Source organism: Pongo abelii, chromosome 21, assembly GCF_028885655.2.
Source record: "Pongo abelii isolate AG06213 chromosome 21, NHGRI_mPonAbe1-v2.0_pri, whole genome shotgun sequence".
Classification (NCBI taxonomy): Eukaryota; Metazoa; Chordata; class Mammalia; order Primates; family Hominidae; genus Pongo; species Pongo abelii.
In genome coordinates this window covers 68,094,489-68,111,367 of record NC_072006.2, presented here as the reverse complement: position 1 = coordinate 68,111,367, position 16,879 = coordinate 68,094,489, and the positions used below count along the sequence as shown (strand labels likewise).

The window sequence follows — 16,879 nt, the reverse complement described above, 5'->3', positions numbered from 1 at the left end:
CAGGGGTCAGGACTCCCCAGGCCACCCTAGGATGTGACCGGCCTTGGGTGCTCCCAACACACTGCTAGAGCTGAGGCTTGCCCCTGGCTTTTGTGTTGCTGAGCCAGCCTCGTGGCTCTGCGAGTCTCCTGAGGTTTTCAGGGTTTTGCTCCTGGCCCTATGACTTAGTCGCTTGTAGGGCAAAGCATTTCTCCCTGCCTCGGTGGCTCCAGCCCTGCAATAGCAAAGACGCTCCATTTGCCTACCAGGCTTTCCCTTCGGGAGTTATGAGGACAGGGGGAGGCAGGATAGGTTGCCCCCCACTCACTAAGTGCGCACAACCCTGGCACCCCTCCTCTCCATCGTCTGGGGGCATCATTGTTTCATCTTACTCCTGAGAAAAAAGGCCCAGCGAGGTCAGACCCTTGCCCTTGGCCTGGGCCACACAGTGAGTGAAGGTCAGAGCCCAGGCGGGAAACCACCTCTCTTTTACCGCAAAGCCTTTGTTCTGGCCTCACTCGTCCACTTTCACTCTTCTCTGCTCAGATCCTGCCATCCCCTGGGCTCACAGGAGATTCCCCTTGGAGGCCTCCAGGCCAGCGCCCACCCCTGTGGCTGTGGCATCCTCTCCGACGGCAGGCACAGACCTGGACCCTGTTGGCGCCAGCCCAGCCTACAGCGGCCTTGGCGGCGAAGGGCTCTGCGGTCCCACCCCATGGGTGGGACCTGCTCCTCCGGCCTTGCCCCTGCCCCGCCTGCCCTGCGGAATGGGGGCTCATCTCCACCCCCACCCCACTCTCAGGCCTCACAAAGCCAAGTTGGGGAAGCAGCTGTCCCGCTGTGAGCGGTTGGAGGGTCGGGGTCTTGTTGCAGTTCGGGTAGCCCCCCCTCCTCCGCTCTCTCCCTCTGAGGGCCGCGGCCCCATCCGCAGCCAGGCGCTTGCTCCTCTCTCTCTTCCTCCCTCCCTCCTTCCCCCGCCCCCGCAGTCTCTCTCTCTCTCTCCTTCCCCCGCCCCCGCAGTCTCTCTCTCTCTCTCCTTCCCCCAACCCTCCCTCCCTCCTCCCCCCTTCTCCTGCCCGCTCTCCTCCCCCTCTCTCCTCCCCCCCTCCTTCCCCCAACCCTCTCTCTCTCTCTCTCTGTCTCCCTCCCTCTCTCTCTCTCCCGCCGCGCCCGCCTCCCGCCCGCCCTCGCTCCCTCCACTCCTCTCTCCTCCCCTCCCCGGCACTGCAGCACTAGCCGTCTGCAGCTCCGGCCGCCACTTGCGCCTCTCCAGCCTCTGTAGGCCTAACCGCCGCCAGCACCATGGCCAGCACCATTTCGGGTAGGCTCCCCGGCCGCGGGCTTTCTGGGGCGGCGGGATCTGAGCAGAGGCCTCGTGGGGCCTCGCCTGGGGCAGCGGCCGGCTGCGGACGCCGCTTTCCCTTCTCCTACCCTGCGCATTGCAAGCCTGGGCCCGACCCGCCCGAGGCTGGGCTCTGCGGCGCCGGCGGGGCTGGTGGGGCGCTGAGCTGCGAGGCGCCGCGCGGGGGAGCGGCTCGGGACCGGGACGTCGGGCGGGGGCGCCTCGCCCCTGGGGGAGCCGCGTGCCACGCAGGGCGCGACTGCCGCAGGGTGGCTCCGAGACCCGGGCGTGGGCTCGTGACCGGGTGGGCGCGCTCGCGATGTGCGGGTGGAGTCCCTGGGGCGTCCGGCGACCCGAGATCTGGGTCCGCCAGAGCCTTCGTGGGAAGGCGGGGAGAGGGCGGGACCCTCTGCCAAAGCCCCAGCCGGGAACCCGGCGCTCCCCGCGCCAGTGCAGCGCAGGGGCTGGAGGGGGCGCTGAAGGAGGGGGGCGGGCCAGACACGGCCGAGCCCGGAGTGAGGGGGACCGCGCCCTCCCCCCACACCGCTGCGGCCTCGGGGACCGCCCCTTGCGACGCCCGGGCCACCTGCTCTGGCCAGAAAAGCCACTGCCCTTTGCGCCGCGGGGTCTGGATGGGGGAGGGGCGACTGCGATTCCCAAACCCTCCCGAGACCAGAGGGGTCCGCCCCTCCCGCCCCCTCCACCTCCCGCGGGGCCGACCCACCGCCTTCGAAGGTAGCGCCCACCCCGGCCTCCCGGCCCGTCCCGCGCGGAGCTCAGGCGGAGGGGCGGGCGCAGGCCCAGGCGGGGGGCGCATTCCGGACGCAGGGGAGCTGCCGGGCGCGAGGACGCTGGGCCCGCCCTTCCCGAAACGCTCTGCTCCGCCCCGAGGCCGCAGAACCCGCTTCGTTTTTCGCTCGACGTTCGGGAGGACAGGACGAAGGGCCCCACCTCCTTCCCATCGCCGCCTCCATCCACGAGCCGCACTCCCTCCCACCTTTTCTTACGCCCCCGGGACGGGTCGCCGCGGTCCCTCTCCCGAGCTGACTGGTTCTATCCCCAGTGCCTGCCTTGACCCGGGGCGCAGAACTCCGCCCACCCACGCGTGCCCGACCTGACCCCGCCCCTCAGGCCCCATGGGCTTGGAGGCTCCAGGTGACTTCAGCACCTGCCAGGAGGGGACCGTGTGTCACGGACCACACCTCCCCACCCTATCTGGGAGTCCTGTCCATCTGCGCTTCCTCCCTCCGCCTCCTCCCGGACACCCCCGGGGATACTGGGGGGGTTCTCAGCGGAGGGGACTCCCCTCCTGCCCCTGAGGGCAGCTCTGTCCTCTCCAGGGCCGCCTCCTGCCCTTCCTGACAGCCTTTCCCTGATGGTCCCTCCGCATGGGCTTGGTTCCTGGGGCTGAGCTGGGAGGGCGAGGCCATCCCGGCCTCTGCTCACATTCTCCTTCTGCAACCCAGAGTCTGACCTCCTCCAGCTGTGTGGTGTTGTCCCAGCTGCGTAACCTCTCAGGACCTGGGTCTCCTTATCTGGGTGGAGATGACGGTGCTGGCACCTCCCCTGGGGCTTGTTCTGAGGCCTCAATATTTCAGGAAAGGTGCTTGGCTGCTTGCCTGCTAAGAGATGAGTGCTCACCGCACGTCAGGCAGCCTGACTGTGGTAGCCACATTTCTGAGTTTCCTGCCCAGGGAAAGGCAAATCGGCTGGTGGCTCCTGCCATGCTGTGCTCCTGGCACCATGAGAGGCAGCCTGGGTGACAGTGACCTCCATCTGCCCCTGGGGGGAGCCGGCAGCAGCCTCCAGGGCCCTCCAGGGGTCAGAGGCCACTGCAGTCCCCTGGCCTCTCAGTTCTGGACAGATCCCCCACCTCCGTGAGCTCCCAACAGTAGCCTGCAGTCAGGCCCAGGCTCATGACTGGGCTCTCACCCAGCACGCTGTGTGATGCTGAGTGGAACGCTTGCCCTCTCTGAGCCTCCATTCCACCTCTGTAGAAGCGAGGTTGATAGGGTGGCTGATGCCTGTAATCCCAGCACTTTGAGAGGCTGAGGCTGGTGGATAAACTGAGGTCAAGAGTTCGAGACTAGCCTGGCCAACATGGTGAAACCCCCCCTCTCTGCTAAAAGTACAAAATTAGCCAGGTGTGGTGACACATTCCTGTGATCCCAGCTATTTGGGAGACTGAGGCAGGATAATTGCTTGACCCGAGGAGAGGGAGGTTGCAGTGAGCTGAGATTGTGCCATTGCACTCCAGCCTGGGCAGCAAGAGTAGAAACTCTTTCTAAAAAAAAAAAAATTAAAAAAAAAGAAAGAAGAGGAAGACGAAGAAGATGAAGAAGGAGAAGGAGAAGGAGAGCTGATAAGGGCATCCACCTGGGCAGCGGGAGGGGCGGGTGTGAGGTGTGACGCTGGGAGCGGGCACTACTATACCCTGCTGCTTGAGGCCAACCTGGTGCCTTTTTCTGACTCCTGCTCATGAATCATCCAAAGGCCAATCTGCATTTCCTCGGTATCTAACGTTTAGTACAAAGAGAAGCAGGGAGACAAAACCAGCCCAGCTTATGGCGAGAATTGTTTTTAACTCCCTGAAGTCAGTGAAGGGGAAAGATGGTGGGGAGGGGGTGGTGAGAAAGAAGGGAGTCAAAAGAGAGGGAGGGGCTGGGCGCAGCGGCTCACACCTGTAATCCCAGCACTTTGGGAGGCTGAGGTGGGCAGTTCAAGACTAGCCTGGCCAACATGGTGAAACCTCATCTCTACTAAAAATACAAAAAATTGGCTGGGCATGGTGGCATGTGCCTGTAATTCCAGCTACTTGGGAGGCTGAGGCAGGAGAATCACTTGAACTGGGGAGGCAGAGGTTGCAGTGAGGCGAGATCGCATCACTGCACTCCAGCCTGGGTGACAGAGTGAGACCCCATCTTAAAAAAAAAAAAAAAAAAAGGTCCAGGCACGGTGGCTCACGCCTGTAATCCCAGCACTTTGGGAGGCTGAGACGGGCGGATCACAAGGTCAGGAGAACAAGACCATCCTGGCTAACATGGTGAAACCCCGTCTCTACTAAAAATACAAAAAATTAGCCAGGCGTGGTGGCGGGCGTCTGTACTTCCAGCTACTCGGGAGGCTGAGGAAGGAGAATGGCGTGAATCCGGGAGGCGGAGCTTGCCGTGAGCCGAGATTGCACCACTGCACTCCAGCCTGGGCAACAGAGCAAAACTCCGTCCCAAAAAAAAAAAAAAAGAGAGAGAGAGAGAAAGAGAGAGGGAGCAATGCCTTGAGGCTCTGGGAGGGGCTTCCCTGGCACCAGCTGTGTCTGTGGAGAGGTGGCCTGGATGGGTCTGGGCCTCGGCATCCTCCCTCTGCAATAAGAGGCAGTAGACATGCTCTTTAAGCCTCACCAGCTCTGAAAATACTGGTCCAATGTCCTGCCTCGCCCCTGGCCAGCCCTGCCCCGTGCGCAGACTTCCCCTTGCTTGCTCTCTCCAGAGTTGGCCAATTCCTGACCTGCTGTCCTGCCCCCTCCAATCTGCCCTTCCTCCCTGTAGCCAGACCACAGGGCAGGCCTCACTCCCAGGCTCCGTCCTGTGGGTGCCTGGTCCCACTTGCTCCTTGAGGGACACTCTCTTGGGATAGAAGCTCCTCATGGGCCACCAGCTGGGAGAAGCCAAGCCAGGGGGTCTCTGTGGCCATCAGATGCTGAGCCGTGCCTGTGTTTGCAGCTGCAGAACCCAGTTCCTCACCTCTCAGTTGGACACATGTCTCCTGGGCAGAGCCAAGATCTGTGAGAGGTCTGACCAGCGTCCCCACCGTACCCCTTCTTTCCTGATGATGCAGGTGCTCACACCTGCCCCCAAATTGCTGCCAGCCGTCTGCTTGCTGAGGTGAAGCAAACTGGAAGGGAGCCTCCCTGGTGTTTGTCCTTCCTCTGTATGAGCCTACAGATCTTTTTTTTGGTGAAAATTTCAGGCTTAGGGCAGACAGGGGCTTCGAGCAGCTGTTAATCACATTTTCTGGCCTTTATGGTAAACACATTCCAGTTTTTGTTTTTTGAGACAGAGTCTCACTGTGTTGCCCAGGTTGGAGAGCAGTGGCGCAATCTCTGCTCACTACAACTTCCGCCTTCCAGGCTCAAGTGATTCTCATGCCTCAGCCTCCTGAGTAGCTGGGACAACAGGTGTGTGCCACCACACCCGGCTAATTTTTGTATTTTTAGTAGAGATGGGGTTTCACCATGTTGCCTAGGCTGGTCTCAAACTCTTGTTCTCAAGTGATCCTCCTGCCTCAGCCTCCCAAAGTTCTGGGATTACAGGTGTGAGCCACTGCACCTGGCCACATTCAGAGTTTTGGACGTGTGATAAGGAAGGATGATCTGAAGGGTAGGGGCCTGGAGTCTGCTGATAGGGAGCTGGTTGCTGGCAGAGTCAGGCCTGGAGGGGCCAAGTCCCTGCCTTCTTATCCTCCCTCAGGACCCAGGTGCGTTCTGCCCCAGCCCAAACTCTCTCTTGCGCTCTCCCTCCCCCATCCTCCTGAGCACAGGGCTGGCCACCTCGTCAGCTCCTCTAAATGTCCCCAATGTCTCCTGACCTGCTGCTATGGAACATATGGCTGGCACACCCTCTAACTCCCTCATCACATCCTCTTGTTTAAAATTAATTTTTAATATGCTTGGTACTGTGGCTTACACCTATAATCCTAGTGCTTTGGGAGGCTTTGGGAGGCTCAAGATCAGCCTGGACAAGATAGCAAGACCCATCACTACTCCCTCCCTCTCTCTCTCTCTCTCTCTCTCTCTCTCTCTCTATATATATATATGTGTGTGTATATATATGTATGTGTATATATATATATATATTTTTTTTGAGACGGAGTCTCACTCTGTCACCCAGGCTGGAGTGCAGTGGCACGATCTCAGCTCACTGCAACCTCTGCCTCCCGAGTTCAAGCAATTCTCCTGTCTCAGTCTACCGAGTAGCTGGGACTACAGGTGCCTGCCACCATGCCCGGCTAATTTTTGTTATTTTTAGTAGAGACAAGGTTTCATCATGTTGGTCAGGCTGGTCTCGAACTCCTGACCTCATGATCTGCCCGCCTTGGCCTCTCAAAGTTCTGGGATTACAGGCGTAAGCCACCGTGCCCAGCCTCCATACCACTACAGATTTTTTTTTTTTTTTTTTTTTTTTTGAGACGGGAGTCTTGCTCCCAGGCTGGAGTGCAGTAGCTTGATCTTGGCTCACGTCAACCTCCACCTCCCGGGTTCAAGTGATTCTCCTGCCTCAGCCTCCCAGGTAGCTGGAATTAGAGAAGCCCGCCACCACGCCTGGCTGATTTTTATATTTTTAGTAGAGACAGGATTTCGCCATGTTGGCCAGGTTGGTCTTGAACTCCTGACCTCAGGCGATCTGCCTGCCTCAGCCTCCCAAAGTGCTGGGATTACAGGCATGAGCCACCACAGCTATTTTTTTCTTTTTTTTAAGCTGGTGTGTGGGCCGGGCGGGCGCGGTGGCTGAAGACCAGCCTGACCAACATGGTGAAACCCCGTCTCTACTAAAAATACAAAAATTAGCCGGGCGTGGTGGCATGTGCCTGTAATCCCTGCTACTTGGGAGGCTGAGGCAGGAGAATCGCTTGAACCCAGGAGACGGAATTTGCAGTGAGCCGAGATTAAAAAAAAAAAAAAAAAACTGGTGTGCTGGCGTGCACCTGTAGTCCCAGCTACTGAGATGGGAGGATCAGTCAAGCCCAGAAGTTCAAGGCTGCAGTGAACTGCACAGCTACGCCCTACACTCCAGCATGGGTAACAGAGCACAATCCTCTCTCTAAAAAATAAAGTAGGCCAGGCGCAGTGGCTCACACCTGTAATCCCAGCACTGTGGGGGACCGAGGCCACGGCGGCTGGATCGTGAGTTCAGGAAATCAAGACCAACATGGTGAAACCTCATCTCTACTAAAACTACAAAAACTAGCTAGGCGTGGTGGGCGCCTGTAGTCCCAGCTACTTGGGAGGCTGAAGCAGGAGAATCGCTTGAACTTGGGAGGCGGAGGTTGCAGTGAGCTGATATCTCGCCACTGCACTCCAGCCTGGCGACAGAGCAAGACTCTGTCTTAAAATAAAATAGATTAACTTTTAATAACACAAAAAATACATGAATGGATTTTGTGTGTCAAAAAATAAAACTTGACGGCCAGGCACAGTGGCTCACGCCTGTAATCCCAGCACTTTGGGAGGCCGGGCGCGGTGGCCCACGCCTGTAATCCCAGCACTGTGGGAGGTCGAGGCGGGCGGATCACGAGGTCAGGAGATCGAGACCATCCTGGCTAATACAGTGAAACCCCGTCTCTACTAAAAATACAAAAAATTAGTTGGGCGTGGTGGCGGCGCCTGTAGTCCCAGCTACTCGGGAGGCTGAGGCAGGAGAATGGCGTGAACCCAGGAGGCGGAGCTTGCAGTGAGCCAAGATCGCGCCACTGCACTCCAGCCTGGGCAACAGTGCAAGACTCCGTCTCAAAAAGAAAAAAAGAAAAAAGAAAACTTGACAAGTCAGGTCAAAGTCCCCTGTGAGGCTCCTCCACCTGGTCCCCCTCCACATCCCTCCCCGAAGACAATGACCAAGACAGGTAGCTTTGCCTTGCTTCCTGGCTCAAAGGTTCATTCCTTCCCCCAAAGGCTCTCACGCGGGCCTGCCCACCCTGGGATTCCTTTCTGCTCCTCTTTACACCCTCCTGGGCTCTGTCCAGAAAAGTGTAGGTCACCAGGAAATTTCAATCAGGACAGACCACTGCACTGTCACAGGAAGACCCAGCTCACCATGAAAGGCTTGATTACTTCTGCCTTGTCTGTCTGTCTTCCTTTCCTTTCTTCTTTTCCTCCCTCCCTCCCTCCTTCCTTCCTCTCTCTCTCTTTCTTTCTGTTTTGAGACGGAGTCTCACACTGTCACCCAGGCTGGAGTGCAATGGCGCGACCTCGGCTCACTGCAACCTCCGCCTCCCAGGTTCAAGCGATTCTCCTGCCTCAGCCTCCCAAGTAGCTAGGATTACAGGTGCCTGCCACCACGCCTGGCTAATTTTTATATTTTTAGTAGAGATCGGGTTTCACCATGTTGGTCAGGTTGGTCTCGAACTCCTGACCTCAGGTGTCCACCTGCCTTGGCCTCCCAAAGCGCTGGGATTACAGTTATGAGCCACTGCACTCAGCCAAGAGGTTTGTTGAGCACTAGTGAGAAACCGGGCCAGCGTGTCTGCTTAGGAGTGAGGCTCGCCCTGAATAGACCAAAAGAGCTAAATTATTTTCACTGTGAGAGCAGGCGCCTTCCTCTTCCCCTGACAGGGCACAGGGCCACAGGGGCCCGGCTTACTTCTGGTTTGGGTTGGGCAGCAGGGACACTGGCTGATGGGCACTTGATTGACCTGAATGGGCAAGAGGGCTGGCTGTGGTGCTGAACGGACAGCTTCCCTCTCTTGGTCCTTGGTGGCATCAGTGGCCCAAGCCCAGCCCTAGATGGGCAGAGAGCATGTGCCTGGAGGAGGGCCTGGTTTCATCTCAGGGTGACCACACAATGATTGGGAAGGAAAAAGGAGGGTCTGAGGGCTTCATCCAGGTTTACAGGCCAAGAAAGTGCTGCCCACAGAGGGTTTGCATCTGTGCTGGTCCCGTCATGAGTTAATCTTGCCTGCTTGAGCTGGTGAGGAGCGGGAGGGAGGAGGAGGGGAGAGAGAAGTAGCGGGGCAGAGAGAGGTAAGGGTCAGAAAGACACACAGTGACAAGGAATCACAGAAAGATGCACTCAGGGAGAAAGACAGAGTCAGGGGCTACCCCCGGAGACACAGAAAGATACAATGACAGTGACAGAGTCAGACAGACAGAAGGTAAACAGAGACCCAGACAGGCAGGGGCAGCCACTTTGTCAGTGTGGGCAGGTACCTGAGACTGAGTGGTTTATAGACGACAGGAACTTATTTCCCACCACTCTGGAGGCCAGAAAGTCCAGGATCAAAGTGTCAGCAGAGTCGGTGCCTGGAGAGGTCTCGCCTCCTGGTACATAGACAGGCGGCGTCTTCTGGCTGCGTCCTCACACGATGGAAGGTGAGGGAGTTCTCTGAAGCCCCACTCTGGGGCCACTCAGGAGGGCTCTATCCTCATGGCCTAATTCCCTCCCAGTGCCTCACGTCCGCACACCGGCACCTTGGGGTTACGATTTCAACACGTGAGTTCTGGGTAATGGAAACATTCAGACCACAGCAGGCAGGAGAAGGATGGAGAAACAAGTCAGTGTGGAAGATAAGACAGACATTAATGCCGAGAGAGAGGAAAAGCGGGGAGAGGCAGAGGGCAGGGGACACACCACGGAGACAGCGCCAGCGTCTGGAAGCGAGACAGCTGGAGAGACGAAAGGGCCGGCGGTGTGGAGACACACAAGAGAGCGTGCTGGGCAGCTCCGTGTCTCACGGAGACATGCCAGAGGCAGCCATGGGGAGAGAAAAACGGTGGCCCAGCTGGGAAGGCACAAGTGGCCCTTGCTCAGCCCAGCCTTGTGCCCACAGCCTACAAGGAGAAGATGAAGGAGCTGTCGGTGCTGTCGCTCATCTGCTCCTGCTTCTACACACAGCCGCACCCCAACACCGTCTACCAGTACGGAGGTGAGTGCCCGGCTGCCGCCTGTCCTGCCCTGCGGTGCCTGCCCACCTCGCCTTTCCCCCGGCCTCTGGCAGTTTATCTGAACTCCCGTCCTGGCTGCCTCTGGAGAGGGAGGTTCTAGGGGGAAGGGGTCCATCCTGGGGGCTGAAGCCTGGGATTCCAGCGGGAGCAGCCACCCCCTCTCGCCCAGCCCTGGGGTTGGATGTGTGCTGGGAGCATCCTGCTCAGCCCACGCCATGCTCTGGCCGGGCCTCTGAAGCTCCACTCTGGTCTTGCCCTGCAGACATGGAGGTGAAGCAGCTGGACAAGCGGGCCTCTGGCCAGAGCTTCGAGGTCATCCTCAAGTCCCCTTCTGACCTGTCCCCAGAGAGCCCTATGCTCTCCTCCCCACCCAAGAAGAAGGACACCTCCCTGGAGGAGCTGCAAAAGCGGCTGGAGGCAGCCGAGGAGCGGAGGAAGGCAAGGAGTCCTCCACCCCCCCCCCCAGGAGTTTCAACGGAGGGGCCCACGGGGACAGGGCCTGCAAGACGCAGGGTGCTCCCGGGCAGGCTTGGTCAGTGCCTTGGCCTGGAGCAGGAGGGGCTGTGGCTCCCTGGGCCTCTTCCTGAGAGATAAGAATGGGATGGGGAAAGGCCGGGCCTGGTGGCTCATGCCTCTAATCCCAGAACTTTGGGAGGCTGAGGCAGGCAGATCACTTGAGGTTGGAAGTTCAAGACCAGCCTGGCCAACATGGTGAAACCCCATCTCTACTAAAAATACAAAATTAGGCAGGTATGGTGGTGCACACCTGTAATCTCACCTACTAGGGAGTCTGAGGCAGGGGAATTGCTTGAACCCAAGAAGTGGAGGATGCAGTGAGCTGAGATTGTGCCACTGCACTCCTCAGCCTGGGCGACAGGGCAGACTCCATTTCAAAAAACAAACAAAAACAAAAAAAGAATGGGATGGAGAGGAGGAAGGGTTCCGAGGCGGCGGCCAACTGGAAGGAGCAGGAGCCTCTGGTTAGGGTGGGAGGCACCCTTGTCAGGGCCTGCAGGATGCTAGGGGGTGGTCCCCAGATGGGCCCTGGGGACATCGGGTGGGGCATCCCTCTCCCAGACAGGGAAGCTGGAGGAAGGGCCTCATATGTGAAGACCTGAGGCTTGCTGGAGGGCTGAGGGGCCCCGGGAGAGGTGGGTGTGGGCTCCAGGTCCCCTCCCTGCAGCCTCCCCTCCCACCAGCCCCTCTGAGACTGAAACAGAGATAAAAATGTCCTTTTGGGAGTGCCACCCTGGAGGCCGACGCATTGGGCAGGGGAAGCGGCTCCGTTCCCTTCCCGGTGAGACCAGGGACCAGGGTTCACAGGGCTGACTAGCAGGGACTGGCACGTGGGTGCGGGTCCTGCTGCCCTGCTCTCCTCCCAGGGGTCACCAGCCGGCCCCTTCCCCAGCATCCTTGGGGACCCTTCCTCCGCTCCTGGGCACCTAATTGGGAGCTGGGAACCCGGTGTGTAACAAGCAGCTACTCTGCTCAGTGGGCGGATGTCTGAGGAAGAGAGAAAGCTCAGAGACCGCCCACAAGTTTAGGGTTTCCTGCTGCTGGTCCTTGGAGGGGCAGACGCGCAGGGCATAGTGTGCAGTGGCGGCAGGGCACGGCGGGGGTCCTGGGCGCAGCCAGGACCGCAGGACCCGCGCGCGAGGCAGGGGCGGGGGCGGGGGCGGCGGAGCGCGACCCCCTGGCCCTGCCCAGACCACAGGCCGGATGGCAGGCGAGGGTTCCTAGGGCAGCGCCCGGGGGTCCCGGCACCCACCGAGGCCTGGGCAGGTGGAGGCGCCAGGTGAGGCGAGCGGGCGCCGGACGGGAGGCGGAGAGCAGGGAGGAGTCTGGCCCGGCAGGGCCCGGGGTTGTCGCTCACGCGCGCCCGCCCGCCCCGCACAGACGCAGGAGGCGCAGGTGCTGAAGCAGCTGGCGGAGCGGCGCGAGCACGAGCGCGAGGTGCTGCACAAGGCACTGGAGGAGAATAACAACTTCAGCCGCCAGGCGGAGGAGAAGCTCAACTACAAGATGGAGCTCAGCAAGGAGATCCGCGAGGCGCACCTGGCCGCACTGCGCGAGCGGCTGCGCGAGAAGGTGCGGGGGCGGGGCAGGGGCGGAGCTTGGTGGAGCGGGCAGGGGGCGGGGCTAGCAGCAAACAGCGGGCGGGGCTCTGGGCGGGGGCGGGGCTCGGAGCTGACGGGGGTGGGGCGGGGCTCGCGGCAAACAGGGGCGGGGGCGGGGCTCGGGCGGAGCTCGGTGGGGCGCAGAGCGGGGCCGCGGACCCCGAGGCGCTGAGCTGGGGTGGGGGTCGGGGGCTCATCCCGTGTTTACTGGGCGTCCCCAGCAGCGCACGAAGCAGGTCCAGAGTCTGGTCCTGGCGGGACAGTAACTAGCCGCAGTAATAGATGGCTAAATTCATTATATTGAAAGTGCTCTGAAGGAAGCTCGGCTCCGGTACGAGCTAGAAGCGGGGCCCAGCCAGCCCCCAGGAAACCCGTCCTTGGTCCCCGGCCCTGCTGTGCGCCTCCCCAGTGCTCCCGCCCCCTCAACTCAGGGTCCTGCCGGAGGCCAGCCCGGATGAGGCCGGGCGGGTGCCAGGGCGCCACGGCCTGCGCGCCTGGGGGGTTCCCGGAGTCGCCCCAAGCCACCCCCGCCCTCAGGCCCTCCCGCCCCCTGTCCCGCAGGAGCTGCACGCGGCCGAGGTGCGCAGGAACAAGGAGCAGCGAGAGGAGATGTCGGGCTAAGGGCCCGGGACGGGCGGCGCCCATACTGCGACAGAGCACGATCGGGTTTTGGTTTTGTTTCGTTCACCTCTGTCTAGATGCAACTTTTGTTCCTCCTCCCCCACCCCCGCCCCCAGCTTCATGCTTCTCTTCCGCACTCAGCCGCCCTGCCCTGTCCTCGTGGTGAGTCGCTGACCACGGCTTCCCCTGCAGGAGCCGCCGGGCGTGAGACGCGGTCCCTCGGTGCAGACACCAGGCCGGGCGCGGCTGGGTCCCCCGGGGGCCCTGTGAGAGAGGCGGTGGTGACCGTGGTAAACCCAGGGCGGTGGCGTGGGATCGCGGGTCCTTACGCTGGGCTGTCTGGTCAGCATGTGCAGGTCAGGGCAGGTCCTCTGAGCCGGCGCCCCTGGCCAACAGGCGAGGCTACAGTACCTGCTGTCTTTCCATGGGGAAGGGGCTCCGCATGAGGGAAGGGCGATGAGGGAGGGGGGTGATGGTGCCTGGGAGCCTGCGTGTGCAGGCCGAGCTTGTTGAACTGGTAGGTGGGTGGGTGGGGGCTGCAGCTCTCCTTAATGTGGTTGCACAGGGGTCCTCTGAGACCACCTGGCCTGAGGTGGACACCCTGGGCCTTTCTGGAAGCCTGCAATTGGGGGCCTGCCCTGAGTGTTCTGGGGAGTGGACATTCTCTGCCAGGGACCCATGAGCAGGCTGCCGTGGTCTAGAGGTTGTGGGCAGCATGGACAGTCCCCCACTCAGAAGTGCAAGCGTTCCAAAGAGCCTCTGGCCCAGCGCCTCCGTGGGACAGCCCCGCCACCCCTCCCCACCAGGGCTTTGCAGATGTCCCTGAAAGACCCACCCTAGAGCCCTTGGGCCCCTCCTGTGCCCTCTGTCCTGGTGGAAGTGGCAGCCACAAGTCCTCCTCAGGGAGCCCCAAGGGGGATTTTGTGGGACCGCTGCCCACAGATCCAGGTGTTGGAAGGGCAGTGGGTACGGTTCCCAAGCCAGCCCCCACACCCTTCCCACTTGGCACCCAGAGGGGGCTGTGGGTCGAGGCCTCTCCTGCCCACACCCTCTGGGCTGGGTTCCTTGTTTCCCTTGGATGCCCAGTGCTGGCCTTGGAGGACGGTCAGCTGGAGGACGGCGGTGGGGGAGGTTTTGTACCACTGCAGCATCTCCCACTTCTCCACGGAAGCCCCATCCCAAAGCTGCTGCCCGGCCCCTTGCTGTAAAATGTGAAGGGGGCGGCTGAGTTCTCTTAGGACCCAGAGCCAGGGCCCTCAGCTTCCATCCTGCGGGAGGCCTTGGCCGGGCACTGCCGGCATCTTCCAGAGCCACACCAGGGACCACGGGCGGATCCTGACCCCTGCAGGGCTTAGGGGTCAGCAGGGACCCACTGCCCCATCTCCCTCTCCCCACCAAGACAGCCCTAGAGGGAGCAGCCAGCTGGGATGGGAACCCAAGGCTGCCCACATGTGGCTTTTGTGGGACTCAGAAAGGGAAGCAGAACTGAGGGCTGGGATACTCCTCACTGTGGCAGCTCTCATAGCGAAAGCCTAGTGTAATATGCACCCATCTCATCCACGTAGTAAAGTGAACTTAAAAATTAAATCAAATGAACAATTAAATAAACACCTGTGTGTTTAAGACATGGTTGAACTGTCTGTGTGTGTCCTGCACCTGTGGGGTCGGGGGCGGCTGCGGGCTCCCTATCTGGGAGTGAAGATCTGCTCTATGTGTATCTCCAGACTGAAGCTGGTTATAAATCTTATTTTATCATCATGATTATGAATTGTTCTATTGACAATGGTGATTTTAAGATATGAGCATGTAAACTACACACAAGCCCACTTTCCTCTCTGGAATCCAAGGGGTGAGGCGTCAGGGTGGGGGGTGGCAGGGCCCGCTGCTGTGGGTGCGCCTGGGGGGGGGCTCCCCTGCCCTCCCTACTCAGGGGCTTCCTGTTGTTCAGAACTCTGTGGCCCGCTGCTCAGGAGGAAAGGGCAGGGCCTACATATGCATCTGAGGCTGGAGCCTCTAGGCTGTGGGACTTCCTGACATGGGGGCGGGTGCTATGAGACCCCTGGGGCTGCACCCCACTCTTCTGTGGACTCACCCCATTCACCCCTGGACAGCTGGTTGTTCACGGTCACAGGTCTGGACCCAGGATGGGGGACGGAGTAATAAAAAGTAAGAAGACATTCTGGGCCGGGCGTGGTGGCTCAGGCCGGTAATCCCAGCACTTTGGGAGGCCGAGGCGGGCGGATCACGAGGTTAGGAGATCAAGACCATCCTGGCTAACATGGTGAAACCCCGTCTCTACTAAAAATACAAAAAATTAGCCGGGCGTGGTGGCAGGCGCCTGTAGTCCCAGCTACTCAGGAGGCTGAGGCAGGAGAATGGTGTGAAGTGGGAAGTGGAGCTTGCAGTGAGCTGAGATCGTGCCACTGCACTCCAGCCTGGGCAACAGAGCGAGACTCCATCTAAAAAAAAAAAAAAAAAAAAAAAAAAATTAGCTGGGCGTGGTGGCTTACGCCTGTAATCCCAGCTACGTGGGAGGCTGAGGCAGGAGAATCGCTTGAACCTGGGAGGCGGAGGTTGTAGGGAGCTGAGATCGCACCATTGCACTCCAGTGAAACTCTCTCAAAATTGAATAAATAAATAAATAAAGATATTCTGACTGGTGGACATGCCTGTCCCACCAAACAGCCACTTGGGGTGCCCAAGGGGCCCCGTTAGGAGGGAGATGTGTTTGTAGTGGATGTCTAGAGTTTCTGTGCTGAGTCCATGTCCTAGAAGGGTGTCTGGTCCCCACAACCCCGAGAGACCCAGCTTCCTCCTCTCCCGGGGTAGCCCTGGTGGCATTCCTGGGCTTGAAGGAACTCTTGCTATCACCTCTCCTCCAGTCCAGGAAGCGTGGGCAAGTCAGGACCTCGGACTCAGCTGGGGAAGACGTGGAGACACAAGAAATCTGCAAGAGAGAAGATGGCAGGAGAGAGAAAAGAAAGACATTGAAAGAGTTTGTAGGCCGGGCACAGCGGCTCACGCCTGTAATCTCCGCACTTTGGGAGGCCAAGGTGGGCGGATCACGAGGTCAGGAGATCGAGACCATCCTGGCTAATACTGTGAAACCCCATCTCTACTAAAAACACAGAAAATTAGCCGGGTGTGGTGGTGCACGCCTGTAGTCCCAGCTACTCGGGAGGCTGAGGCAGGAGAATTGCGTGAACCCGAGAGGTGGAGCTTGCAGTGAGCCGATATCGCATCACTGCACTCCAGCCTGGAAGACAGTGAGACTCCATCTCAAAAAAAAAAAAAAAAAAAGAAAGAAAGAGTCTGTAGGCCGGGCCCGGTGGCTCACGCCTGTCATCCCAGCACTTTGGGAGGCCGAGGTGGGTGGATCACGAGGTCAGGAGATGGAGACCATCCTGGCTAACACGGTGAAACCCCGTCTCTACTAAAAATACAAAAAATTAGCTGGGCGTGGTGGCAGACGCCTGTAGTTCCAGCTACTCGGGAGGCTGAGGCAGGAGAATGGCGTGAACCCGGGAGGCGGAGCTTGCAGTGAGCCGAGATCGCGCCACTGCACTCCAGCCTGGAAGACAGTGAGACTCCATCTCAAAAAAAAAAAAAAAGAAAGAGTTTGTATTTGGCATCCCTGTATCCTGGGCACACAGACACATGTGTGCCACATACAACATTGAAAGCATTTGTATTTGGCGTCCCTGTATCCTCGGCATGCATAGGCACGCAGACACGCATGCCACACACAAACACACGTGGGCCTTGGCCTCCCACAAGACCAAGCTGATCGCAGGCCGGGGGCCTGGCAAGGCACTGAGGGCAGACGGAGTTTGTGACAGCCACCATGTGGAGCCTCTGGCATCAAGTGGGGGCGGACATTCCTTCACAAACGGATCACACTTTTCCCATGAAGAAAAGGAAAGGCAGGCTCCTCCTGGGAAGCCAGACAGAGCTGTTTAGTGACCTATTGTGTGTGACAAGTCACCCCTTAATTAACAACGAACATTATCTGTCAGTTCCCGTAAGTCAGGAGTACAAAAGCTGGGGGTTTCTGGCTCGGGGTCTCTCATGATGTTGCAGTCAGGACGTTGGATGAGGTCCTGGCCATCTGAAGGCTGGGCAGGGGGTGAGGCATCCTTTTCTGAGAAGGCTCCCTCCCGAGGCTGC

The 16,879-nt window shown here is 59.5% G+C and overlaps 1 protein-coding gene and 1 long non-coding RNA gene across 2 annotated transcripts; one reads left to right on the top strand and one right to left on the bottom strand.

The window, feature by feature from the left end:
• The first annotated feature begins 1,202 nt into the window (after positions 1 to 1,202).
• Positions 1,203 to 14,335, top strand: STMN3 (stathmin 3). The gene is given in 5 exon segments (NM_001134019.1): positions 1,203 to 1,300; positions 9,860 to 9,955; positions 10,237 to 10,412; positions 11,871 to 12,062; positions 12,653 to 14,335. Coding segments are annotated over 5 exon segments (543 nt in total). The 5' UTR covers positions 1,203 to 1,281; the 3' UTR covers positions 12,713 to 14,335.
• LOC134760776 (uncharacterized) lies at positions 13,408 to 15,728 on the bottom strand. Its single transcript, XR_010138735.1, has 2 exons — positions 15,584 to 15,728; positions 13,408 to 15,171 (listed from the first exon to the last, which is right to left on the bottom strand). It is a non-coding gene; the product is annotated as an uncharacterized LOC134760776 (long non-coding RNA).
• Positions 15,729 to 16,879: the final 1,151 nt, after the last annotated feature.